Source organism: Trachypithecus francoisi, unplaced genomic scaffold (genome assembly GCF_009764315.1).
Source record: "Trachypithecus francoisi isolate TF-2019V2 unplaced genomic scaffold, Tfra_2.0 Lachesis_group14, whole genome shotgun sequence".
Taxonomy (NCBI): domain Eukaryota; kingdom Metazoa; phylum Chordata; class Mammalia; order Primates; family Cercopithecidae; genus Trachypithecus; species Trachypithecus francoisi.
Window position 1 is genome coordinate 41,064,501 of NW_022681459.1, and position 27,581 is coordinate 41,092,081.

The 27,581-nt window shown below is 50.1% G+C and overlaps 1 protein-coding gene across 2 annotated transcripts in view; it reads right to left on the reverse strand.

The window, feature by feature from the left end:
• Positions 1 to 27,581, reverse strand: part of DGCR8 (DGCR8 microprocessor complex subunit) — a 34,081-nt gene that overhangs the window by 5,856 nt on the left and 644 nt on the right. Inside the window, exons 1-9 of one of the 2 annotated variants that reach the window (XM_033232892.1) lie at positions 23,225 to 25,887; positions 21,816 to 22,812; positions 21,185 to 21,344; positions 18,343 to 18,485; positions 17,896 to 18,178; positions 16,241 to 16,438; positions 15,903 to 16,004; positions 14,964 to 15,062; positions 12,740 to 12,822 (exon numbers count right to left, since the gene is read on the reverse strand). In XM_033232892.1, coding sequence (XP_033088783.1) covers positions 12,740 to 12,822; positions 14,964 to 15,062; positions 15,903 to 16,004; positions 16,241 to 16,438; positions 17,896 to 18,178; positions 18,343 to 18,485; positions 21,185 to 21,344; positions 21,816 to 22,535 — 1,788 coding nt within the window. In that variant the 5' untranslated portion in view covers positions 22,536 to 22,812; positions 23,225 to 25,887. Of the gene's footprint in view, positions 1 to 12,739; positions 12,823 to 14,963; positions 15,063 to 15,902; positions 16,005 to 16,240; positions 16,439 to 17,895; positions 18,179 to 18,342; positions 18,486 to 21,184; positions 21,345 to 21,815; positions 22,813 to 23,224; positions 25,888 to 27,581 lie in introns of those variants that run through there. The other variant, XM_033232891.1, reaches the window with a different exon arrangement.

Here is a 27,581-nt window from a genome sequence, read left to right on the forward strand (position 1 = left end):
ATCTACAAGTCACCTTTCTCAGAACTCTATATAAAGATAAAGCACTTTTGGAGAGAGGTTTTACTATTGCCACAACTGAGACTACAGGAGAGGGAAAGTCAGCCAGACCTAAAAGCTGGCCTTAAAAGGCCCAGCTCCCCAAAGGCCAAAGCCCCACACAGCCACACAGAGCCCAGCCCCAGGTGGCCAGCAGGGACCCAGCCCAGTGCAGCTCCCAACAGTGTCATCACCCAGGCTCTGCAGCCAACCCAAGAACACACACAGGAAGGGCAAGAGAGGCATACAAGTAAACAAGTTCCCTAAGTTACACTCGAGGGGATGGGGAGATTCTGCACAGTTGAGGCATAGGTGAAGCTGCACTGAGCTGAGGTGCAGAGGCAGTGCCCGCTGTGCCTTCCCCGACTAGGCCTTTGGCTGAAGCTGAGAGCCCCTCCTGGGTGAAAGAAAGATGCCATCCAGCCCACTCTGGAGCATGGACAACTTCCCTGGGGGAGCTGCTGTGACAATATACCACAAACTCAGTGGCTTAGAACAAGAGGTCTATTCTCTCACCATTCTGAAGTCTGAAATCAAGGCCTCAGCAGGGCCATCCTCTTTCAGAAGCCTCCACGGAGCCTCTGCCAGCTCCTGATGGCCCCGACATCCCTCGGCTATGGTAGGTAGCATTGCTCTGATTTTCATATGGACTTCTAGCCCTGCCCCTCCTCCCTCTTCTTAGAGAAACCAGACACACTGGATCACACTACCACTCTGCTTCAGTGTGATCTCATATTAACCCAACTAATTCTATCCGCAATCATCCTCTTTCCAAAAAAGACCACACGCTGAAGTACTGGAGATTACCTATCAGCCACACCCTCTCAGAGCTTTCCCCACCGGCCCTGTTCTGGAGAGGTCTGCAGGGACCTGGAGTCTGCCTGGCCCATGGGCAGGGAGGAAGCCTAGAATCAAATGATTCACACACCTCGCCGTGCAGGCCCCACAGTGTGCCAAGCCCACTCCCACACCCCAAGGCCAGGGATGCTGGCCCTACAGACAGGGCAGCAGGCAGCTCCTCTGCCCTTACTACTCCAGTAAGCAGCAAGAACGCCAACTCGCTGCAACTGCATGGAAGAGGAAGGCACTAGCACTGAGGTTGGCAAGCGAAAAATCCTCACGGTATGGCTTGGCTACGGTCTTCAAATAGGTCCTCAGAAGACACTGCTCCTCTCAAGTGCACAAATCAACATGGGTCTTTTTCCAGGGAAGGTCACTCACCAAGACATCAGGCCCTGGAACCTCAAGGGCTTGTCAACCAGCCAACCAATTAGCAACGTCCAGTGCTCTTGGCCCACAAGGACCCACATACCCCGTGGCTTCGGGACTGGCCCTGGAGAAGCCATGGCTGTGGAAGCTAGAGAGCACGCTCAGAAGTTTCTGGCAAAAGACCTGTGCCAGGATGCCTGGCACCAAGCTGCCTGAAGCCATACGTGCTACTGAGGGTTAACCCGCCAGGGACAGGTGGAGGCTCCAGCTTGTGAGAGCAGATAGATGGCAGAAGTGACCTGCAGACAAATCCCTGTTGCTTCTGACAAACAGCACAGGAGAAACCTAAGCAATCAGTGCCTGGGAGATGCCAAAGGACCCTGCGGGAGCACCACAGATGCCTGACACCTGTACATTCCACTATCTAGATGAAATGGACCAATGCCTGGCAAGACACAAACTATCTCAGTAGCCTCAACAGCCCTACACCTGTTCAAGAAACTCAACAGTAGTTCAGAGTAGTCGTAGTTATAGTTAGTAGTTCATACAGTAGTAGTTTAAAACTTTCCCACTAGGAAAACTCCAGGCCCAAATTTTAAGGAAGAAATGATACCAATTCTATATCTCTCTTGCCCTTCTGAAAAACTCAGGAGGAGGACTATTTCCCCTTCACTTGACGACAATAACCGTACCATGACATCAACATCAAGAACACAGATGCAGTGGGGAACTAGCAAATTAAAGCCATTAACACACGAAAAGGAATATATACCATGCCCAAGTAGGACTTATTCCAGGAACACATTTTTTAAAAATCAACATAATTAACTATATTAACAAATAAAAGAAGAAAATTGGATACGGAATCTACAGAAAAACTACTAGAATAAGTCAGTACAAATAAATTCTAGTTCTGTATGCTAGCAATAAACAATCAATCAGAACTAAGGTACTATTCACCACAGTGCCACACATAAAATATTTAACTATAAATCTAGTAGAATATACACAGATGTGATGAAACCTATGTGATGAAAACTGCCAACCACCCATGAAAGATATCAAAGAAGACCTAAATAAATGGACAGATAAACTATATTTATGATTTGGAAAATTCAATATTGTTAGGATGTCCATTCTCCCCAGATTGCTCTACAGGATCAATTCCAATCAAAATGCAGGCTTTTTTTTTTTTTTTTTAAGATGGAGTTTCGCTCTTGTTGCCCAGGCTAGAGTGCAATGGCACGATTTTGGCTCACTGCAACCTCACCTTCCGCCTTCTGGGTTCCAGCGATTCTCCTGCCTCAGCCTCCTGAGTAGCTGGGATTACAGGTGCCCGCCACCACGCCCGGCTAATTTTTGTATTTAAGTAGAGATGAGGTTTCACCATGTTGGCCAGGCTGGTCTCGAACTCCAAACCTCAGGTAATCTACCCACCTCAGCCTCCCAAAGTGCTGGGATTACAGGCGTGAGCCACCGCACCCAGCCCAGAAGTTTTTATGGAAACTGACATATTGTTTCTAAAGTCTACAAGGAACAGCAAAGGATAGAATAGCCAAAATAATTTTTTGAGAAAGAATAACAAAGTCGGAGGATTCCCACTATCTGATTCCAAGACTTCAAGTCATCAGCAAAGTGTGGCATCAGTGAAAGGACACACAGCTCAAGAGACAGCAGAGAGCCCCGAAACAGACACATTTCCACGGTCACCTAGTGACTGAGAAAGGTGTGAGGGCAATGCTAACGTAAGCGTGCACCTGCCGCATGGCCCAGCAACCCCAACCCAGCGGTTTACCTGAAGGAAACGAATCTGTCCATCACACACAGACCTGGACAGCCTTACAGCAGCCTTACTGCCCATCACCAAAACCCAAAAACCTGCCAGTGTCCCTCAGATGCACTGAGGGGCACAGCCACCTGGTGGCCAGCACTCAGGAGTACAAATGACCACATGACGGATGCGTCATACCACACCAAGCCACAGGCCAGGTTCAAAGGCTACCTACCATGTGATTCCACTGAGAGGACATTCAGGATCTGGCAAAACTACAGGGGAAGTTCAGTGCCCACCAGAGGATACAGGTGGGAGAGTTTGGCCAACAAAGGAGCATGTGCGAGTGTACAGAAATGTTCCGCATCTTGATTGCAGTGTTGGTTACATGACTGCATTTGTCAAAACTCATAGTACTGCATGAAAAAGTGAATTTAACTCTATGTAAATTTTAAAATAAGTTGAAAAAAAAAAAAAACACTTGGTCACTAATACCTAAATTTAATAGCCATGAAACACCAACCCAAAGCTAGCAACAAAATACCAAAAAGAGATCACCACAAGCTTTATGAAAAGGAAATGATGCCAGTTCTGTTCCTCTTTTTCCCTTTTTAATCAAGTAGCACACATACGTGGCCACCACACTTCACAGGCATCAACCCACCCCTCCTGACACGTCTGCTCCACCTCCAGAGTCCACACGAGGAGGGGATGCTACCCCACGCCCCAGACTGTCCAGGGGACAGTCGAAGGACAGGTGTTGGCACCTCTGCACAGGCAGCTGGGAGGGGCAGGGGGCAGGAGCACAACCTGAGAGCCTCGCTCAGGAGGACCAGCAAATAGGAACTTCCAGGAATAGGAGACAGCCAAGCCTGTCTAAACCTGCGCCTTACAACTGAGGGAAAAGCTACTTTCCCCTCTGACAGATTTTAAAATGGGGACATGACAGATGACATATATACAAATCAGAGGGTCAAAGAGCTTCTCAGGAGGGACACATACAAAAGGCACCCTAAACCAAGGCATGGCATCATAAAAATACATGGTCTTCTCTCAGATTCCCAGAAAAGAGCTCTTAAAACCCTGAGGATTTCCTGAGTGCTAAGTTTGTCTGTGATTCAAAACGACCCCACCACAGCGCTTATGCTGAGATGGCTCAGGGGGGGCTCCCCAGAGAGATCAAATGTGTCATTAGAGGGGAGGAACTTTCTGCCCTTCATGAAAAATAAGTTTCGTATGTAAAATGTTTTTCCCGAGTTCCCTGAGTCCTAGCAAATTTCCAAGCATGAAGAGGGGTCCTGTGCTGGGTGGCAGGGTCCCCATTTGCAGCTGGCACAGGAAGTGGTGGCAGTTCCACTGAGCTCCTTACCTGGGGAGATCTGACGCTAGCTGCAGACAGACTGTAGCGTGGGAGGCCTGGAGGAGGGTGTGGAAAAAGCCCCAGGCAACGTGGCCCACCCCCATGTCCTTCTCTACCTGGGGAAACCTCTTCTTTCTCAGACTACTTTGCAATATGGTTTCTGAAAAGCTTCTCCACTTCACAGAAGAGCCCCAGAACGGAGGCTGAGAACCTGACTCCCAGCTGGGCCCTCTTCTGGCACCAGAACCCATAGTGGGTCATGGACATTTCCACCACCCCATAGCAAAGAAAAGGCAGGGCTTTTACTCAAACAGGAAGGTGGCATGAGACCCATACAACTCAGGCACCATCATCTGCAACAACCCATGCTAAGAGTCTTGGTGGGCTGGGGTCTACGCAAGCGCTTCCCCAGAGGACCTTGGAAGCCTCCTTGGGAGCCATCTTTCTTCCCACAGTTGGATCACTCAGAAATAAAAGTCAAATGTGGCCGGGCACAGTGGCTCATGCCTGTAATCCCAGCACTTTGGGAGGCCGAGGCGGATGGATCACGAGGTCAAGAGATACAGACTATCCTGGCCAACATGGTGAAATCCCGTCTCTACTAAAAATACAAAAATTAGCTAGGCATGGTGGCACGCGCCTGTAGTCCCAGCTACTCAGGAGGCCGAGGCAGGAGAATCGCTTGAACCTGGAAGGTGGAGGTTACAGTTAGTGGAGATCGAACCACTGCACTCCAGCCTGGCGACAGAGCGAGACTCCATCTCAAAAAAAAAAAAAAAGGGACAAATGTGACTCTTCCTGGAGCAGCTAGTACTTGGAGACTGTGCTTGATCCAAGTGTGGCCTGCGATCTGTCTGCCTGTCCACGATGAAGCAGTTACATAAAAGCACAGAAAACATGTAGAAACTTGAGAGCAAGAGGCTGGGTGTGGTGGCTCACGCCTGTACTCCCATCACCCTGGGAGGCTGAAGCAGGAGGACTGCTTGAAGCCAGGAGTTCGAGAAACTTAAGAGCAAGTTAGTACTACCATGGACACTTAACCATATTTTACAACAGCACCAGTACACAAAGATGAGAAAACTTTACAAAACCATAAAGTAGTTCTAGAATGGCTGAATAAGGATCTTCAAAATCTGCTCTCCTCCATCAAAGCAACAAGAACACTAGCAAAAATGGTCAGAATCAATTCTTTCAGAACCCTGGAAACTAAAGAAAGTCTTTCAACAATCTGAGGAGTGTTGATTCAAGAAAGACAATGAGTCTTGCTAAGAACAAGAAGTTGCTGGCATCTTAACTTGCCCCATTCCCAGCCCTTCTCCCCAGCTCTGTGGTAGCCACTCAATGCAGAATGGGTCCTCAAGGCCCCAGGCCCAGAGAACTGTCACTGTTGGGTCTACCTGGCCACTCTCTGGAAAAACCTCATGGCAGGGCTTGCCTTTATTTGACCTCAATCAGTGAAAAGAACCCAGTTCCTCAGGGCATTTGTCAAAAGGAGTCAGTAGCAACTGTTTCACCCTGCAGCTGCAAGAGGCTGGGGCACTAGCTGGGCAAACAAGAGGCTGGCCAAGAACCCGAGAAGGAAAAGTTGGATATGTCCTTGGGGCTCTGAAAGGCTCTAGCGTATGTCTGGAGATGACTGCATGCGGGCCCAGGAAAACCTCCCAGCTGATTGACCTGGGGGCTCTGTGCAGGTGGCAGACAAAGGCTAAGACAGTTAGCAGCCACCGGAGCACACCAGGTGAGCCCCACAGACCCAGAGACCTCAGCACGGGCCGGGAGACTTACTGGCTCAGGGAATTTAAGAAAATCCCTGTCCAGGCCGGGCACGGTGGCTCATGCCTGTAATGACAGCACTTTAGGAGGCCAAGGCGGGCGGATCACGAGGCCGGGAGATCGAGACCATCCTGGCTAACACCGTGAAACCCCGTCGCTACTAAAAAAAATACAAAAATTAGCTAGGCATGGTGGCACGCGCCTGTAGTCCCAGCTACTCAGGAGGCCGAGGCAGGAGAATCGCTTGAACCTGGAAGGTGGAGGTTACAGTTAGTGGAGATCGAACCACTGCACTCCAGCCTGGCGACAGAGCGAGACTCCATCTCAAAAAAAAAAAAAAGGGACAAATGTGACTCTTCCTGGAGCAGCTAGTACTTGGAGACTGTGCTTGATCCAAGTGTGGCCTGCGATCTGTCTGCCTGTCCACGATGAAGCAGTTACATAAAAGCACAGAAAACATGTAGAAACTTGAGAGCAAGAGGCTGGGTGTGGTGGCTCACGCCTGTACTCCCATCACCCTGGGAGGCTGAAGCAGGAGGACTGCTTGAAGCCAGGAGTTCGAGAAACTTAAGAGCAAGTTAGTACTACCATGGACACTTAACCATATTTTACAACAGCACCAGTACACAAAGATGAGAAAACTTTACAAAACCATAAAGTAGTTCTAGAATGGCTGAATAAGGATCTTCAAAATCTGCTCTCCTCCATCAAAGCAACAAGAACACTAGCAAAAATGGTCAGAATCAATTCTTTCAGAACCCTGGAAACTAAAGAAAGTCTTTCAACAATCTGAGGAGTGTTGATTCAAGAAAGACAATGAGTCTTGCTAAGAACAAGAAGTTGCTGGCATCTTAACTTGCCCCATTCCCAGCCCTTCTCCCCAGCTCTGTGGTAGCCACTCAATGCAGAATGGGTCCTCAAGGCCCCAGGCCCAGAGAACTGTCACTGTTGGGTCTACCTGGCCACTCTCTGGAAAAACCTCATGGCAGGGCTTGCCTTTATTTGACCTCAATCAGTGAAAAGAACCCAGTTCCTCAGGGCATTTGTCAAAAGGAGTCAGTAGCAACTGTTTCACCCTGCAGCTGCAAGAGGCTGGGGCACTAGCTGGGCAAACAAGAGGCTGGCCAAGAACCGAGAAGGAAAAGTTGGATATGTCCTTGGGGCTCTGAAAGGCTCTAGCGTATGTCTGGAGATGACTGCATGCGGGCCCAGGAAAACCTCCCAGCTGATTGACCTGGGGGCTCTGTGCAGGTGGCAGACAAAGGCTAAGACAGTTAGCAGCCACCGGAGCACACCAGGTGAGCCCCACAGACCCAGAGACCTCAGCACGGGCCGGGAGACTTACTGGCTCAGGGAATTTAAGAAAATCCCTGTCCAGGCCGGGCACGGTGGCTCATGCCTGTAATGACAGCACTTTAGGAGGCCAAGGCGGGCGGATCACGAGGCCGGGAGATCGAGACCATCCTGGCTAACACCGTGAAACCCCGTCGCTACTAAAAAAAATACAAAAATTAGCCAGGCGCAGTGGCGGGCGCCTGTAGTCCCAGCTACACGGGAGGCTGAGGCATGAGAATGGCGTGAACCTGGGAGGCGGAGCTTGCAGTGAGTGGAGATCACGCCACTGCACTCCAGCCTGGGCGACAGAGCGAGACTCAGTCTCAAAAAAAAAAGAAAATCCCTGTCCAAGCATCAGGAGATCACTCAGCTAAAGGGGCCAGTGTATTCAGTGGCCACAAATCACAAATAATACATACTTCACAAAATCAATCTAGGAAAGTCACTATTATGAGGCAAACTGTCACCCCAAATTTACATGTTGAAGTCCCTCAGAATGCAACAGTATTTGGAGACAAGGTCTTTACAGAGGTCATCACGTTACAATGAGGTCATTAGGGTGGGGCCTAATCCAGTGAGACAGGTGTCTCTAACAAATGGGGAATGTGGAGACCAACATGCACACAGAGAGAAAGGCATGGACATGAAGATCACTATCCTCCACCCATGGAGAAAGACCTTCTCTTAGCCTTCTGACACCTTCATTTTGGACTTCCGGCTTCCAGAACTTTGAGACTATACATCTCTGTCATTTAAGCCTCCCAGTATGTGATACTTTGTTACAGCATCCCTAGCAGATTGATGCAGTCACAAATAGAGAGCAAGGACATATGACAAAAACTATAAACTTAAGGGAGGTGGGGTAATCTGATTTCCAGAGTTGCCATATATTTTAATGTCCAATTCTCAACAACAACAAAAAATTGAGACAAGCAAAGAAATAGGAAAATAGAGACAGCCCATACATGAAGGGAAAGGCGGTTTAATATACACGTTCTCTGAGGACTGGACTTACCAGAAACAGATTTTACATCACCTACAGAAAACATGCTCAAAGGACTAAGAAACCATGTCTAAAGAACTGAAGTATAATGCCAGCACAGTGACTCACGCCTGTCATCTCAACACTTTGGGAGGCTGAGGTGGGCAGACTGCTTGAGCCTAGGAGTTTGAGACCAGCCTGAGCAATATGGCGAAACCCCATCTCTATCCCCAGCAAAAAATACAAATATATATATATTTTTAGATATATAAAAATTATATATATAAATTATATATATATATATTTTATTTTGAGATAGAGGTCTCACTCTGTCACCAGGCTGGAGTGCAGTGGCGCAGTCTCAGCTCACTGCAACCTCCACTTCCTGGGTTCAAGTGATTCTTCTGCCTCAGCCTCCCGGGTAGCTGGGATTACAGGCACCTGCCACCACGCCCCAGCTAATTTTTGTATTTTTAGTAGAGACGGGGTTTCACCATGTTGTCCAGGATGGTCTCGATCTCCTGACCTCATGATCTGCCCGCCTCAGCCTCCCAAAGTGCTGGGATTACAGACGTGAGCCACCACGCCCGACCCTATATATATAACTTTTTAAAAAAAGAATTAAAGTATAGAAACAATACATTACCCAACAGAGAATTTCAAAAAAAAAGGAGAGAAATCATGAAACAGTCACTAGAGGGGTTCACCAGCAGAACCTGAGCTGACAGAAGACAGAGGAGCAAACTTGAAGACAGGGCAACTGAAATAATCCACTCTGAGGGACAGAAAGAAAAAAGAACAGAGAAGAAACAACAGAGCCTCAGAGACCTGTGAGATATCATCAAGTGTAACAATTTACTGACCAAGAAAAAGAAGAAAGCCTCAAATTACTGAAATCAGGAATGATAGCAAGGGACCATCACAACCACATAGAAATAAAAAAGGGTTGGCCGGGCGCGGTGGCTCAAGCCTGTAATCCCAGTACTTTGGGAGGCCGAGACGGGTGGATCACGAAGTCAGGAGATCGAGACCATCCTGGCTGACACGGTGAAACCTCGTCTCTACTAAAAAAAATACAAAAACTAGCCGGGCGAGGTGGCGGGCGCCTGTAGTCCCAGCTACTCGGGAGGCTGAGGCAGGAGAATGGCATAAATCCGGGAGGCGGAGCTTGCAGTGAGCTGAGATCCGGCCACTGCACTCCAGCCCGGGCAACAGAGCGAGACTCCGCCTCAAAAAAAAAAAAAAAAAAAGGGTCATATGGGGATACTAGGAACAAATACATGCTAATCAATTAGATAATCTGTATCAAATGGGAAAAATTTCCAAAAAAGACACAAACTATCAACACTGGCTCAAGAAGAAATAGATAATCACAATAGACCTATAACAAGTAAGATTGAATTAGCAATTAAGTAGCTCTGGACAAAGAAAAGCCTGGGCCCAGAAGGTTTCATTGAGCAGAGTCTATCAAACATTTAAAAAATGAACACCAATCCTTCACAAACTATTCCATACAACAGAAGAAAAAGGAACATGTTCCAACCATTTTTATGAGGCCAGTATTATCCTGATACCTGCACCCGTTGTTACACTGGACAAAGATATCACAAGAAAACTACAGATCAATATTGCTTATAACTACAAATGCAAAAATCCTTAACAAAATACCAGCAAAATGAATCCAGCAACATATTAAAAAATTCATTATATGTCATGACCAACTGGAATATATCCCAGGAATGCAAGGTTGGCTCACCATTCAAAAACCAATACACTATATTACTAAAATAAAAGACAAAAAAAAGAAAAAAATACATGATCATCTGAATAGAAGCAAAAAAACACTGACAAAATCTAACATCCCTACAAAAACTCTCAGCAAACCAGGAAGAAAAGGAAATTTCCTTATTCTGATAAAAACCTACAGCTGACATAGCACACTAAGTGAAGGAAGCCAGTCACAAAAGACCACATATTGTATTATTCCACTGATACGAAATGTCCAGAGTTGGCAGATATACAGAGACAGAAGACAGATTAGTGGCTTTTGGTGGCTGGAGAGAACTAAGAGTGAATGCTAATGGGTATGGAGTTTCTTTTGGGGGTGATGAGATATTCTAAAATTAGGTAGTTACGATGGTTATACAACTCTGAATATACAAAAATCCACTTAGTTATATAATTTAAAAGGTCAAATTTATGGTACGTAAACTATCTCAATAAAGCTATTATATAAATAAGAATGTAGCCTTCAAAATTTCAGAAGCCCTTGCTACAAATAACCATTTACCCAAAACGGTTTACAGCTAGTTTTAAATGGTTCTTCATACGGCTGACCCTTGAACAACATGGATTTGAACTGCATGGGTCCACTTATACAAAAATTTTCTTCTGCCTCTGCCATCCCTGAGACACCAAGGTCAACTCCTCCTCTTCCCACTCCTCCTCAGCTATTCAACATGAAGACGTGGAGGATGAAGACCTTTATGATGTTTCCATTTCAAGAATAGTAAATAAATTTTCTCTCATGATTTTCTTAATAACATTCTTTTCTGTAACTTACTTTAATGTAAGAATACAGTATATACCAGGGGTCCCCAACCCCCAGGCCATGGACGGGTACCAATCCATGGCCTGTTAGGAACTGGGCTGCATAGCAGGACATGAGTGAAGGGGGCGGGGGTGCGGAGTGAATGAGCAAGTGAAGCTTCATCTGTATTTACAGCTGCTCCCCATCACTCATTTTATGCCTGAGCTCTGTCTCCTGTCAGATCAGCAGTAGCATTAGATTCTCACAGGAGTATGAACCCTATTGTGATCGGTGCATTCAAGGGATCTAGGTTGTGCACTCCTTATGCAAATCTAATGCCTGATCATCTGTCACTGTCTCCCATCATCATCAGAGGGAACCATCTAGTTGCAAGAAAACAAGCTCAGGGCTCCCACTGGTCCTACATTATGGTGAGTTGTATAGTTATTTCAATACATATTATAATGTAGCAATAAAAATTAAGAGTGCACAATAAATGTGACGTGCTTGAGTCATCCTGAAACCATACCCGCCCCACAACACAGTCTGTAGAAAAATTGTCTTCCCTGAAACTGATCCCTGGTGCCAGAAAGGTTGGGGACCGCTGTAGTAATATGTACATAACAAAATATGTGTTAACCAATTATTTATGTTATTGGTATGGCTTCTGGTCAAGAGTAGGTTACCAGTAGTTAAGGTTTGGGAGGACTGAAAGTGATGCGTGAATTTTCAACCTCATAAGAGGCTGGTGCCCCTAACCTCCACATTGTTCAAGGGTCAAGTGTATAAAGAACAATCTAGGGCCGGGCACAGTGGCTCATGCCTGTAATCCCAGCACTTTGGGAGGCTGAAGTGAGTGAATCACCAGAGGTCAGGAGTTTGAGACCAGCCAGGCCAACATGGTGAAACCCCATCTCTACTAAAAATACAAAAATTAGCCAGAAATGGTGGCACACACCTGTAATCCCAGCTACTCAGGAAGCTGAGATAGGAGAATCACTTGAACCCAGGAGGTGAAAGTTGCAGTGGGGTCAGGATCAAAGTCTGTCACTGCCTGGGTGACAGAACAATGCTTCATCTCAAAAAATAAAAAATAAAAAAAAATCTAAATCTTGTAGACGCTGCCTCAAAAGATTCAATCCCATCACAAACCTACATGTACCCAACATTTACGGTGCACACTCAATGCTGCAAAACAGAGGACAAAAATCTCTAAGAAAAAGAACATTTTAGGCCGGGCGCGGTGGCTCAAGCCTGTAATCCCAGCACTTTGGGAGGCCGAGACGGGTGGATCACGAGGTCAGGAGATCGAGACCATCCTGGCTAACACGGTGAAACCCCGTCTCTACTAAAAAATACAAAAACCTAGCCGGGCGAGGTGGCAGGCGCCTGTAGTCCCAGCTACTTGGGAGGCTGAGGCAGGAGAATGGCGTGAACCTGGGAGGCGGAGCTTGCAGTGAGCTGAGATCCGGCCACTGCATTCCAGCCTGGGCGACAGAGCGAGACTCCGTCTCAAAAAAAAAAAAAAGAAAAGAAAAAGAACATTTTTTCTCTGCTTATACAAAGACAGGCAAGTTTCCTCTTTTATGAAAATACAAACAGAAGAACCTGGAGGCTGGATGACTAACCTGCAGGGCATGGAAGGCATGGGCACAGCTCATGGACACCCTCAACTCACACTAATAGGGCAGGGTAGCCACACTGCACCCGCAGCTCCCAGTAGGGCAGGACCACAACACTCACCTCGAGTTCTTCACTGTCTTTGGGCTTCTCTTCAGAGGTCTGTTTAACAAAGTCAGGGATAAGGATTTCCAGTGTAGCTCGGGCTATGAAAAAAAAGAGCCCGAGGGTAAAGGTTGGGCACTGCCCTCTCCTCACCATCCTGCAGAGTGAACTGTGCACTGCTGCCTCCCATCCCCACAGCTCAGGTGCTGAGCGAGGGCCCTGAGGAGTGGCAGCACTTCAGAGACAGGGTCAGGACAGGACAGACGAAAAGCCCGTTCTAAGGAAAAGAGACATGGGGCAGGCTGCCGGAAAGCCTCACAGGCCATACTGGGTATGTGCGCTCTCACCCTGGGGTCCTGGGAGCAGGCAGGGAGGAGCTCGGAGCTGTGTGTTAGGGAACCACTTTGGTGGTACGCTAGAAAACAGCTTTGTGGGCCTTGGACCACACAGGGAGGCCTGAGAGCAGGTTGCTGCAGGCACCTAGACCAGGTGGCAACGGCAGTGGCTGGCATGGGTGGAGAGACGCAGCCAGGTCTGAGAGACGTTAGAGGGGGCTGCCGGAGGGCAGAGCACAGGCATGGCCACTGGGGTCAGAGGTGCCATAGCCAAGGGCTGATGGCTCCATAGACCCCACAGAGCTATGAGTGCTGGCAAGACATGGAGCCAAGATGTCTATAGGGCAGCCAGAGTCTGGGCAGGGGAAGTGGGTTCCAGCACATGGGGAGGAAAGTGGGTGACCCCACAGAGGGAAGAGCACACAGCCACGCTCAAGGCATCTCCACCCCCACACAAGACAGATACTGCAAGTTATCTGTCAAAACCACCACCACACCCACTTTGTTGAGCTACAAAAGTCTCTTAGGCAGAATCTCTCTAAGATGGGCAGCTGGTCTTCTGGAAAACGCATGGCAATGACAGATACCTCAAGAACCGACCTGTGGGTGCCAGGGCCTGCTGTACACCCAACACCACCCTACAAGAGGCCAACTAACCCTGACGCTGAGGCAAATGGCTTTTCGTGAAAGAATGTCAACTACCACGAATACAGGGCATGAATGCAAATGGCAAGGGCATGGTACAAAAGGGCAGTGGGTCTTCACCAGGACACACGGCCTTCCCTGAGCTGTGCTGTGCCAGGTCTTCTGTGTGGCTAGGCACAAACATGGAGTGGGAGGACTCAGGAAATAGTGCTGTTAAGAGCCAGCACCACTGGGGGAGGATGTCGACAGCACGCTGGCCCGTTTCTCCTCCCTCCTGGCATACCCACATGCTGCTCAGTTTAAAAACAAACAAGCACTACAGCATGTGCCCAGCACAGCCCAGTTGGCTCTAGGCACACCGCTGAATATGTGCAGGGCCAGGACTAGGGAGGGACATACTGGCCCAGCTGTCACTCAGTAAAGACACCTTCTACTTTTTTCTTTTCTTTTTTTTTTGAGACGGAGTCTCGCTCTGTCGCCCAGGCTGGAGTGCGGTGGTGTGATCTCAGCTCACTGCAAGCTCCGCCTCCCGGGTTCACGCTATTCTCCTGCCTCAGCCTCCCGAGTAGCTGGGACTACAAGTGCCCGCCACCTTGCCTGGCTAGTTTTTTGTATTTTTTTTAGTAGCGACGGGGTTTCACGGTGTTAGCCAGGATGGTCTCGATCTCCTGACCTCGTGATCCACCCATCTCGGCCTCCCAAAGTGCTGGGATTACAGGCTTGAGCCACCGCGCCCGGCCTTTTTTTTTTTTTTTTTTTTTTTTTAAGACAGAGTCTCACACTGTCGCCCAGGCTGGGGTGCAGTGGTGCGATCTTGGCTCACCACAAGCTCTGCCTTGCTGGTTCATGCCATGCTTCTGCCTCAGCTTCCCGAGTAGCTGGGACTACAGGTGCCCACTACCACGCTCGGCTAATTTTTTGTATTTTTAGTAGAGACAGGGTTTCACCACGTTAGCCAGGATGGTCTCGATCTCCTGACCTCGTGATCCGCCCGCCTCAGTCTCCCAAAGTGCTGGGATTACAGGTGTGAGCCACCGCATCCAGCTGACGCCTTCTACTTTTAAATCTCACATTTTACTCTATTTGAGTCTTTTCTAATGAGCATGTAATTTTAAAAATCAAAGTAGATGATTACATAAATAAAATAAACATGCCCCACCCACACCCCCCACTTGTCACCACTGCTCAGCCCCTCCCTAACCAAGCAGCAAGGCAGACACGGCAGGCAGCACGTATCTTTGACACCCAAGCAAGCACATTACCAGCTTTATTCTTCGCAAGTTTTTTGCTGCTTGCAGTTCCAGATCCGTAAGTCACACCATCAATGGTCACCGAGGCACCAAAAGGCTCACTTGGGTTCTCTTAAAATTAAAATTACTTGTTTTAAAACATACTAGTCAAGACATTAAAAGCGTGTAGACAGTCTGCCCACAGCGACAGACAAGGCGCAGTCAGGGGCTGTCCCTGAACAGAGTCAGCCTGTGTTTAACTGCAGAGACCTGGGACTCCCTAGGACTGGAGATGGGCAGCGGACAGGCAGCAGCAAAGGGCACAGCTGGGAAAGTGGAGGGAAATGGGGCACGTGGGAGATGGTGAGCCAGAGGGGTGGCAGAAGGCTGAGGGGCAGAGCCTCCTATGACAGGGACTGAGGTCTATGAAAGACGGACACAGGACTGTTGGAATGGGAAAGCACAAGATGTGGCTTGCCAAAGAAACACCACCCCAAAGGATGAGTGACCCCCAGGCTCCGGCTTCCAAGGGGAAGACAGACTGGTCTTCACAAAGGTGTGTGATGAGGGCACCCAAGGAAAACAGAGCTGGTGGGAAATGCATGTCCAAGGACCCTTCAGACACCCAGGGGCACCAGGAGACCAGGGAAAGGACCCAGTGCACAGTGGGGAGGACTTGCTTGCAATAAGGCTGTCTATGACAACACAGGATCAGAAACCAGCAAAAGAGATGGGGCAGGACAAAAGGAAGGTGGGGAGAGGGGACAGACTGGAAGGGGAAAGCAGAGCCACCCACTCGGACGGGGCGCGGCTCCAGGAAACCAGCCACCCATCTGCAGCACGTTGCTCTCTACCTTCCCTTCCCTCCCATCCCAGTAGAGGAGGGCTAGTGGTCAGCGCCTGCCTCCCCAGCCCTGACTGAAGTGACACCTTGTGATTCTTTAGGACTGACATGGGGAAGGTTAGACTTACCACATTCAAAGAAATTATAGACAGGGCGGACCTTGAGGACACGCTGCATATACTCGTGCAGGATGCAGACCTCGGATTTCCCGTTGGGGTTAATGACAAATTCTGTGACAAAAAGGATCATCTCAGCAAGTGTGAAGCAGTGCCACAAGCTAGCACACAGCTTCCTGTTACCATGTCAGTAACTAGGGGCTCGCCACCATGAATGTGGCAGACCCCTGCATTCATGGGATAAACGTAAGCTTTGAACGAAATGCAACTCATAAAACACGCCCTCAACACATCACATTAGAAATAAAAACAGAATCAGTCTGCTGATGTTAAAATGCAGAGGCTTATACCTTTCTTTGTAGGTGCATCTTGCACTGATAAAGTAATGAGCTTCTGATTGGCTGGCAAAATGGGCCTCTCGGACTCCGCCTGCTTCCGCTTCATTTCCCGATTGAATTGCCGCCGCTCAGCCCAAGTCCTGAATTTCTTCACAGTAACTTGCTCAAAATCAAAACGCTTCTCCAGGTAGCTTCGAAATTCCTCGAGATCTGTCCCAGTATTTACCAGAGAACCAAATTACTTAACTTCCAACATAGGAGTCAGGTTCTCACAGCCCAGTGCGTGGGGTAGGCCCAGGTCATGTTACACTATTTCCCTTCCCCATCCCTTTCAAAGCGGAGGGAAGCAAAGAATGAAGCCCTCCCTACAGCAGCTCAGATTATTCTGGCAGGTCCCTTCTGGATGAATTTCTGAGACGTTCTTTTACTACATTTGGGGCAAGAAGAATATAAAAATAAAAAGGAAAAAAGAAAGCTTAAAAAAGTCAGATGGTCTTCAGGACTTCCTCCCTGCATCAAAACAGGTGCCCAAATGCCAGCAGCACCCGGGCTCCATGCGCCCGCCACCTCTGACCACCTCTTTTCCTTCTGGCCATCCTGGCCACCTCTGTAGTCAGCAACACACCCAGGCAGCTCCCTGCACAGGGTCTTGCATTTGTCACATCTCCTCCCGGGCCACTTCCCCATCCTCGGCAAGAGCCCCCATCACAGGCTCTTCTAGGGCACCCCACACTCCACGGAGTTATGAGACTGGCTGGGTAGTGATGTACAGACAAACAGAAACCTAGAAAATGGAAAGTGCTCTTTGAAAGTAATCCAGCAGGTGGGTTCACAGAGACCTGCCGCACCTGAAGAGAGAACTAAGACTTAAGTGGTGGGACTAGGCTAAAAGACACGGAAGAGAGAATGGGAAACACCAGTATACATCCATCAAGCAATTGCAGGATTGAAGAGGGAACTATCCACAAAATGGTGACAGTTTCCCAACACTGAGTCATGGATTAAAGAGGCTGACTGAGCTCATCAAGATAAATCAAAACAGGCCGGGCGCGGTGGCTCAAGCCTGTAATCCTAGCACTTTGGGAGGCCGAGACGGGCGGATCACGAGGTCAGGAGATCGAGACCATCCTGGCTAACACAGTGAAACCCCGTCTCTACTAAAAAATACAAAAAACTAGCCAGGCGACGTGGCGGGCGCCTGTAGTCCCAGCTACTTGGGAGGCTGAGGCAGGAGAATGGCGTAAACCCAGGAGGCGGAGCTTGCAGTGAGCTGAGATCCGGCCACCGCACTCCAGCCTGGGCGGCAGAGCGAGACTCCGTATCAAAAAAAAAAAAAAACGATAAATCAAAACAATGCCACATGAGCACATCCTACTGAAAAAGCAAGACTTAGGGAAAGATCATACAACCAGAGAGAAAAGGGCCCACTGCCAGTGCCAGCAGCCATCTCCCCAGCATGCAGGCCCTGCAGAGCCCAGGGACAGGAGGGTGCTGCACCCAGGCAGCTTCTTGCAAGGACAGAAAGACAAGCCTTTCAGCCACATCAACAGAGGAGGTGCGCAGCCCCTTGCTGACAAGTACAACTAGGAACAATGATGGCCTTCATTAGAAAAACAAAGCTCATGGGTCCCAGGAGGCAAGAAGGGAAGAGTCCTTCAAAAACTCACCAACAGATTCGTCTTTGCACACCTCGACTTTGGCCTTCACCTGCCCCAGGGCCCCAGGGGCTGCCTCAGCCCCTAGTGGGTCTTTCTCATCTGGGGGCCCCGGGTCAGCACCCATAGAGTCAGGCTCATCCAGGGGAAACTCCAGCTCTGCAGATCGGCTCAGAGGCTTGACAGGGGACACATCCCCACTAGGGGTGAGGTCACTGCTTTGCTCCCGTTCCTCGTTGTCCTTCATTTTCTTATAATGCAGACAAGGGATGCTACTCAGAGGAGGGTCGTGTTTCTGTGGACAGTGAAATTGCAATATGGATTACAAGGACAACCCGAGAGTTTGAAACTCTGATGCCTTTCACCGGCCTCTGCTTGGCTGCGGTGCCGTGTGTGGGGATGTGCACGTTTTGGTCTGAGAACTTACAAGCCTAAAGTCACGACTGATGCCTCCCCTACCCGTATGCTTCCCGTTCCCAAGAAGTATGGCCTGGACCAGGTGACCACCCGAGACTCTCTGTGTAGGTACACTGGGACTCCAGAGTTATGGAATGTCATGATCCACCCGTCAGGCAGCGGTTCTGTAGGTGGGCGGCCACGACCTGCACAGGAAGACAAAGAACATCCTATAATCACTGTAAAAACATTTGGAATTGTTGTCACAGCACCTCCCACACAAGAAATTCTTGGGTACTATGCATGTGTTTATCTGGGTCTTCACAAAGATTCGAAGTTCCTCTCTCCTTGCTCACTGCTATGCTTCTAGGCCTAGGACAGATAGCATGTGGCCTGAGGTGGGAATTTACACGTGTCAAACCAGCACATGAAGGAGCACAAAATAGGTCCGTGCAAGATACAAGTCCCAGCCTCAGCTCCTGCCTCCACATCTGGTAAGCACTGTAGACACTGGACTCCTCTCCTGCCTGCCTGGCTATGGCCAGAGGTGCCTTGGGGCTGGGTGAGCTTTGCTAATAAACTGCATGGCTGTCAGCCACTGCTCCCAGGGACCAGGTGACAAGCCTTCATTGTAACTGAGCTGCACTCTCAGCAGCATACAAAACACTGCTTCAAATGATTCCGTTTCTAAGTCAGTTTAATGCACTACTCCCAACCCCTTCTTTGCTTTATAGGCAGTTGTGAGGAAGAGGTTCACGATTTATCAACCTGCCACCTGCCACCAGGCCTGACTGCTGGGAAGAGCATAAAGCAAAGATGTAACTAAAACTTAACTTTCTCACAGGTATTGGGAACAAATTAAAAACTTAGAAAGACCAGCCTAGGCAACACAGCAAGACTCTGACTCTACAAAAACCTTTTAAAAATTATCCAGACATGGCCAGGCACGGTGGCTCAAGCCTGTAATCCCAGCACTTTGGGAGGCCGAGATGGGCGGATCACGAGGTCAGGAGATCGAGACCATCCTGGCTAACACGGTGAAACCCCGTCTCTACTAAAAAAAATACAAAAAAACTAGCCGGGCGATGTGGCGGGCGCCTGTAGTCCCAGTTACTCAGGAGGCTGAGGCAGGAGAATGGCATAAACCCGGGAGCGGAGCTTGCAGTGAGCCGAGATCGCGCCACTGTACTCCAGCCTAGGCGACAGAGCGAGACTCCGTCTCAAAAAAAAAAAAAAAAAAAAATTATCCAGACATGGCCGCACACACCTATGGTCCCAGCTACTTGGGAGGCTGAGGGGGGAGGATCACTTGAGCCTGGGAGGCTGAGGCTGCAGTGAGCTATGATCGTGCCACTGCACTCCAACCTGGGTAACAGCAAGACCCCACCTCAAACAAAAAAATTAGAAAACAGAAGAAAGCAAATTAAATCTTAAAAAATATACATAAGGGGAAAAAAGGCCAGTGACTCTCAGGGCCAGGTCCCCACCAAGTGGCCCTGACCCTGGACCTGACACCTGCACCCAGGTCACCATCAGGTGATGATCCAGGAAGGGAGTGTTAAAGGTCGGGGTGCACGCACACTGCGGGGGTGCTCTCCCCACGGAGTCAGGTCCAGATGGAGCTGCCTCCTGCCAGCTTTGGGCTAAGTTAGGAAAAGAAGCAAAGTGAATAAGGAGCCAGGCAAGAGACGGGCCACGGGTCCACTGGGGATGCTCCTCTGTGACTGTGAGTAGACACAAAGTTGGCCCAGCCACCTGAGGGAGGGATCACATGCAGCTGTCCATCTGTGAGCATCCAGGCATCCAGGCCAGAATGGCTGCTGACCTGTGAGCTGTGCAGGACGAACGTGGATTTACCTTCTGAATGAGCCTGCTGAAACTGCAGCACCAAACCAGCCTCCTAGAGGCCCCGAGGTCAAGCCTCCTGTCCCCAGCCCCAGAAGTGGAAGCCCCAGGTTTACCCTGCCTGCAACCTTCTAGCCCAAAAGCCCTCCTGCTTAACTGCTACCAACACGACATAGGCAGCAACATGTGGCACCTGGCATGGCTGACTTGTCCCCTCAATGGCCCAAGGAGAATGGCCATGTGCCACCCGCCCCTTGCTTTGCTCCCAGTCGCACCCTGCCACCTTCTGTACCTCAGTCTTCAGCCTGGGGTCTCACCTGTGAGCAAGAGTCCCCGTGCATCTCTTCAGTCCCTCTACCAAGTCCCACATCTCCACCAGGACCCTCGCAGGTGCCTCCAAGCCACCAACTCCAACTCCCCCAACACCTGCACTACATCAACGACAGAGCCTCACAGCGCAACTCTGGGTGCCTCCCAAGTGCTCTCCCCACTGCCCTCAACTCAAAGTTGAGGAAGTGCCACATCTACCAGGGCACTTCCACCCTGCCCACCTGAAGTAAACGCACCATGTGCGGCCCAGAAGCCATGTTGTTAAACAAAAATCAGGTAACACCACTTGCTTCTGGTGGCTTCCTGTGACACTTGGTACAGAACCAGAACCTGGACCACAACTATCACCTGCCATCTCACTGTGCACCCACCTCTGCCCTTGGCCTCCACACCCTCCAGCTGATGGTCATGCTGACTCCTGGCATGCACCAACATCTCCTCCTGACCCCCTCAGAAGTCCCCTCCCATTCCTCTGCACAGTGCCTGCTGCTCTGTGGTTTCCATAGCACACACCAGATCTGAATCTGGGTCATGCACCAGGACGTCCTTGCAACCTTACATCCTGTGTTTCCCTCCTCAGACATGACTGTCCTGTCCTCAAACATGCCTCCACCCAGCCCACTACCTGGTACCAGAGCTCTCTCAAAGCATTTCTGCTAAGGAAGTAACCACCCTTCCACTGCCCTGGAATACCCACCACACACCCACCACTTCTGACCCACCCACGTACTTTTGAGCACTGTTTTAATCTTGGTCATCATCGGCTGCACACTCGTCTCTCCATCGGACGGATGGTCGCTGTCTCCGCCATATTTTTCCTCTGTTCGCCTCTTTTTGGGGGCACAAAGGCCTTCCTCCAGCAGAGCATCCACATCGTTGTCAAAGTCATCCTGCAAAACACGCTGTTCAGACACCAGAGCCCCTGGCGCTCATGCTCCTGCACCAGGAGAGCTCAACAGCATTCCTGAGAACAGACACAGAAAGAAGGTGCTCTCACGGGGCCTAGATGTGCCCTTAGGGTGCAAGATCATCTGAAAAACAAACGGGATGAAGCTACCAGCTGACACCAACACGCCTGGTCCAGGGGCACACACTGCCAAGGAGCGTCTCAGCAGCACCTGTTGCCTCAGGTGCTGGATCAGGGGTGCAAGGCCTATCCATGGGCCAAACTTTTCATGAGGAAACTTTAAAAACGTGGGCTCCTTACATCTTTCTCTTCTCCACATTAACGTTATTCCACCTCAGAGACGATTTTGGTTTTGTTTCTTTTTTAATTTCCCTGCTTTCAAAAGATGCTGCAATTCCCAAATCTCTCTTTGGGTTTTGCTAAGAGCCCTCTAAAGGAGGGACTGCCAACATACCTCGTAGGGGAAATTCAAGGCCTCTTCATCCACTCTGTCTCTCTGAACGATTGCTTTAGCCGTGAACCCGCCTGCTCCTTCTTCATCTAGCTCCAAATTGTCAGTAAAATCTTCTAACTCATCGAGCACTGCATACTCCACTCTCTTTTCCTGATCCAGCTCATTCTCCTCATCCTTCTTATCAGCACTCTCACCCCCTATGCCTACCCCATCACCAACACTCCCGCCAAAGGGACAAGCATGCACGTCCCCAATGACAGGGCTAAGGAGCAGACCGCACTCCGCCCGCACGTCGCGCTCTGCTCCTGTGTACAGCACCTTCCTGTCCTTACTCCTGCAGCTCTCGGTAAAGCTCACGCTAATCTTTACATCCTTAAGCAACTTAAGGTCAGGGGAGAACTTCCGGACCGCAGGTGCGTGCCGGGCGGTGCGCGGGCTGTGGCCACTACAGTTCGGGTCTATGAGGAGGCGGCCCTTAGAGAAGGATCCTTTGGAGAGAAGAGAAGCTCCGTAGAAGTTGAAGGGGTCCTCGGCAGGGAGTTCGGACTGTCCATCACCACCAGAGCCAACGTCCATTACCTCTGCACCACTGGACGTTTGCAGGGGAGGTGGTGGAGACTGCTCACGGGGCAGCGCTTGGAAGGGGCGAGCTCGGCTCTCCATCACCGCTTCTCCTGCGGGCCCACACGGGAGCGGAGAGGGGCTCTCATCTGTCTCCATATTAAAAGCGCTTAAGACTAGTTTACAAGACCAGAGTTTTACAAGCCCTCACATAAATCTACACAGCTAACATGCACAAGTCCGCTGAGACCCAGGCGCGTCCTGCCGCGCTGTGCGCTGGCGGCTTAGTCAAGCTGGCCACATTGCTCTTTTCATTAATGTAGACAGCTTTTAGAACCACTGCCTCAATTATTGGAAATCACAATGCACTCAGCTTAAGTGACTGGCGACTAAGCGAGTCTGTCTTCATGCCGGAGTGGCACCTTTCTTCTTCTACCTGCAAAGAAATTTAAAAATATCATCACAAAATGACAGAAACCTTCCACTTCCCTGGTACCAAGTTAAAAGTCAAGCACTGTTAACAGCACAGTAAAGGGCTTCAAATAATATTCCCTAAGAGGACCTTTTAGGCATCAGAACAAATTAACCTTACTTTTTTTCTTCAGAACCTGAATTATAACAAGTCCAAAGTTAAATATTTTGTTAACTGCCCACTTTAATTCCTACTTCAGAAACACAAAAACTATATAATCATAAGGCTCAAAAAATATTTTAAAAATTTACACTAAACTCCACCACAGCATTCTTCTAACTCAGATAAGCAAGCATGCGGTGGGAGGCACCCTTTCTGGAACACACAGAAGCCACGTGGCCTCCCTCAGGCCACTAGAGCACAGCAATCCACTCACCTGCAAGGGCTGGGTCAGTCAAAGGGCGAGCGCGAGACCCTCAGCTCAACTCTGCGGCACTAGGGGCCTCAGAGGTATGGCCAGGCGCTCTGCTACTCAGGGACCCCAGGGCTCTCCTGGGCCCACAGGGTAGCACGTGGACGGGGACAGTGATGCAGCGTGCTGAGGTCACCAGAGGTGGCAGCATAGTTCTGTTCCCGATGGAGGAGAGGGGTGGGTGGCTGTGGGGAAGGGACCTGCCAGGATTTGGGGTGGGGAGCCACAAGAGACAGCTGGAGCCGAGGCACAGAGAGGCCTGGGTGCCATCTGCAGCCTGTTCCGCCCTGGGGACAATAAGGAGCCACTGAAGGTGAAGCGACTCTCATGCCACAAGTAGGCTCCTACTTGAGAGGGGAGACCCACAGCTGTGCCAGGCAGAAGCAACTGCACCCGAGGCACGGGGACAGTCCTCCAGGCCAGAGGACAAAGGTGTGAAAGAGGCCCAGGCAATGGGCCAAGAACAGTGTCACAGAACTGACCGCACTTGTTGACCCAGTGGAAGTGGACAGCAGAGAAAAGAGGGAACTAAAGACAAGGAAGGACAACCAAATTCCAGCATGCAGGCAGGAGCCTAGCGAGGAGAACGGAGGGGACCTCCAGGCAGGCTCTGAAGGTGCCGAGGCCACAACTCTGGAGCCGTGACTGGCCCAGATACGGAAGGCCAGGATGCACTGAGGAGGTAGTCGCCAAACCCACAGGAGGAAGGCCACCTCGAGATGAGAGTTAAGGACGAAACTCTAGGAAGCCTTACTACAGAGGAAGCATGAAGAAAGGGACAACATGAAACAGGGAAGATGGGTCTGAGGGGGCAGGCCGAAAATCCTGCATCAGAGCAGGAGGAGCACATGCAGACACACGCACATGCACACTCCCAGAACGTGCATAGGAACACGCGTGCATGCACATGCATGCACACCAGTAAAGATGCACACATGCACACCGCACTGCATGACATAACATCCTCCCAAGATTCCCAGAAAGAACAGGAGATGCAGACATCACGCATTTAACAAGGGATAGGGTATGGTGGCTGTACTTCGAAGGGGACACGACATGAAAACCAGAGACTAGTTTAGGTTTACTCAATACACTGAACAACTATCCACTTGCAATCTACTCTAAGGAACGCACTACATGGAGACAAGGTCACAGGGCCTGGACACACTGGCAGGGCATGACCACTGTGCTGTCACCCCATTTCCTGGATTCTAGGATGTCCTAACATTTCTGAATCCAATGGGAATTTCACACAGTAGGTCCCGAAAGATGTGTCCATCAAAGGTGCTAAGGATCCAGGAAACACAGCACATAGCTAATAACTGACTATAAAGTGCCGAAGACGCTCGGGAGGCTGTGGGCGGCAACTAGGCAGGCACGAGGAACACTAAGTGGGGTGAGGTCAGTCTCCTGGCAGCCAAGAAAGACCATTTCAGAGAACAGACCAAGGGGTCAATGCGCCCAGTGCCACAGATTACCAGTGCCAGACACCTCAGAACCTGGCAGTCCCACAGAGACCCTGGTAAGTCAATCCGTGATTCTGGGACACAAAAGCTACTTGAAGAAGCTACAAGGAGCAGGGGATTAGAGACCAACAGTGTGGCGGAATGGGGAAGCCTGCTACCACAGAAGGCAAAGAAGCCACCAGAGTAGACATTCCAAGCAAAGGTGCTAATAGGGGCTGAGCAGCGGCCCTGAAGAAATGCACAGCAGGGAAGTCTGGCGCCATGCAAATGAGTGAGCTCCTTGGGAAAGCAGGAAACCTGCCCGGTCCCAGAGCTCAGTGGTGGGCAGTCCTGGTCAAGTTCCTTCCTCCCCTCTACAAGCTTTCTCCATTCATCGCGCACACACACCATCCTAGATGCTGCAGACACAAGGTGGACAAAACCCTGCTCTACAGCGCTCACATTTTAGCGGGGGTGATGGACCGCTAACAACTAAAAAGAGTATGTACACTGTCACATGCCAAGAAGTATTCAAGCAAAAACAAAACAAGGAAAGCGCCTGAAGAAGGGGAGGCAGTTTTAGGAAGGGGGATCCAAGAAGGCCTCATGGCCTGCGTCCACGTGAAGGCAGAGGAGTAAGCCAGGTGGGTAATAGGGCTGGGAGGAGGGGAAGTTCCACGTGACACTAAGAGGAAAAGCAGAGGGCTGGGGTCAGGAATGTGGTGTGGCCAGCTGGGGCAGTGTGCTGAGGGGATATGACAGTGGGCCAGGTCCATGAGGGCAGATGGATCAGGGCTGGTCCTCCAAGGCTGCTACCAGGACTTTGGCTTTTAGTGAGAGAGATGGGCCACCGGATAGGAAGGCCCAAGCAGTGGCATCAGCTGATTCCAGGATAGCGGTGGCAACCAACCCTCAGCCAGGCCCTGTTCTAAGCACTTTTAAGCATTTTAACTCACCCAGTTCTCACATAGCACTATGAAAGAAAGGTTCACTCATGTGCTCAAGGTCGCACAGCTAAGTGATGGAACTGCTTTACAAGCAGGCAAGCTGGCTTGCATCTACACCACCTCTGTTTTATTCTATCTTATGGTTTAAAAGAATCACTCTGGGCCGGGCGCGGTGGCTCACGCCTGTAATCCCAGCACTTTGGGAGGCCAAGGTGGGCGGATCACGAGGTCAGGAGATCAAGACCATCCTGGCTAACATGCTGAACCCTGTCTCTACTTAAAAAACGAAAAATTAGCCGGGCATGGTGGCGGGTGCCTATAGTCCCAGCTACTCAGGAGGCTGAGGCAGGAGAATGGCATGAACCCAGGAGGCAGAGATTGCAGTGAGTGGAGATCACGCCACTGCACTCCAGCCTGGGAAACAAAGTGAGAGTCCATCTCAAAAAAAAAAAAAAAGGTCACTCTGTGTCCAGGCACAGTGGCTCACGCCTGTAATCCCAGCACTTTGGGAGGCTGAGGCAGGCAGATCATTTGAGGTCAGGAGTTTGAGACCAGCCTGGCCAACATGGTGAAACCCCGTCTCTACTAAAAATACAAAAATCAGCCAGGCGTGGTGGTTGTGGAAGTCTGCAGTCCCAGCTACTTGGGAGGCGGAAGCAGGAGAATCACTTGAACCCAGGAGGCAGAAGTTGCGTGAGCTGAGATCGCACCACTGCACTCCAGTCTGGGCGACAGAGCAAGATTCTGTCTTTAAAAAAAAAAGAAGAAGAAGAATCACTCTGTGTCCAGAAAAACCATAGGTGGTGGATACAGAGTGAGGACCAAAGGTGACAGTAAAGAGATGTAGAGGTTCACCAGGTAGGCTGGGCCAGGATGTTAACTTGGAGGTGGTGGAAAACGGTCTGTGCTTAGAAATAGGTGAGTTGACAGGGCCTCCTTAGGACTGCATGAAGGTGTAAGAAAGAGAGGAATCAAAGGGACTTTAGACAGGCCAAGGAGTGTTTTGGCATGGGTGAAGATTTGAGTTTCGTTTGGATATGGCTATTTGGCACCAGAGTAACACACGGAGATATAGAAGAGGTGGCCAGAAACACCAGGCTGGAGCCTAGAAGGGAGGCCAGGGCTGGAGCTGTTAAGACGTCAAGGAAAGTTGGCATTAAAGCCAGGAGGCTGGATGACATCACAAAGGAGGGGGCTACAACAAGAGAGTCTAAGACTGGGCAAGCCAGCCAGAAAGTACATTTCCTACCCCAAGGTCATGGTGAGACTACAAAACAGCCCCTGGGAAGTGCTCCACACAGTGCCTGGCCGCAAAGGGCTCAAAGGGGAGCTCTCCGCCCATAGGCCTCCCCACTGCTCCAGCTGACCAAACACCGGATGCAAACCCTGACTTGCCAACAGGACCATCAGACAGGAACGGGCTCACAGCAAGCTCCCCTGGACCCCTGGCACGGGGAGAAAACCCATACACTTGGACAGCACCTTTCTTCCTAGTCCACTTGCTGTGCTGGCTAATCGAGGCACTGGCTGTGACGGGCCAGCACCAGTGCCAGCGCCATAGATGCTGCCTTTTGGTCAAGTCTCTCCCGCTGCAGCCTCCCGCCCAACCCAGCGGCAGTATGACCTCATCCGTTCCTTTTGTCATCCTCCAACAGGCCTCACATGCCGCACTTAGAGGCAACACTGGGTACCCCGCGCTGGCCATTCACTCCCTTTTGTGAATTCACTCCCTTTTTTTGGGCCACTCCCACAGCCAGGAGTCTAGTCTGGCCAGGAAACAGTGGATCCTCGCCTGGTGGTTGGCCTCGAACAGTCGACAGCCATAGACGGGACTGCCGTGCAGGAACAAGGTACATGCAAACATGCAAAAAGGCAAATCAGACTCCTGCCACAAGAAAGCCAAGTCCATCGGTTGACACCAGACAGACA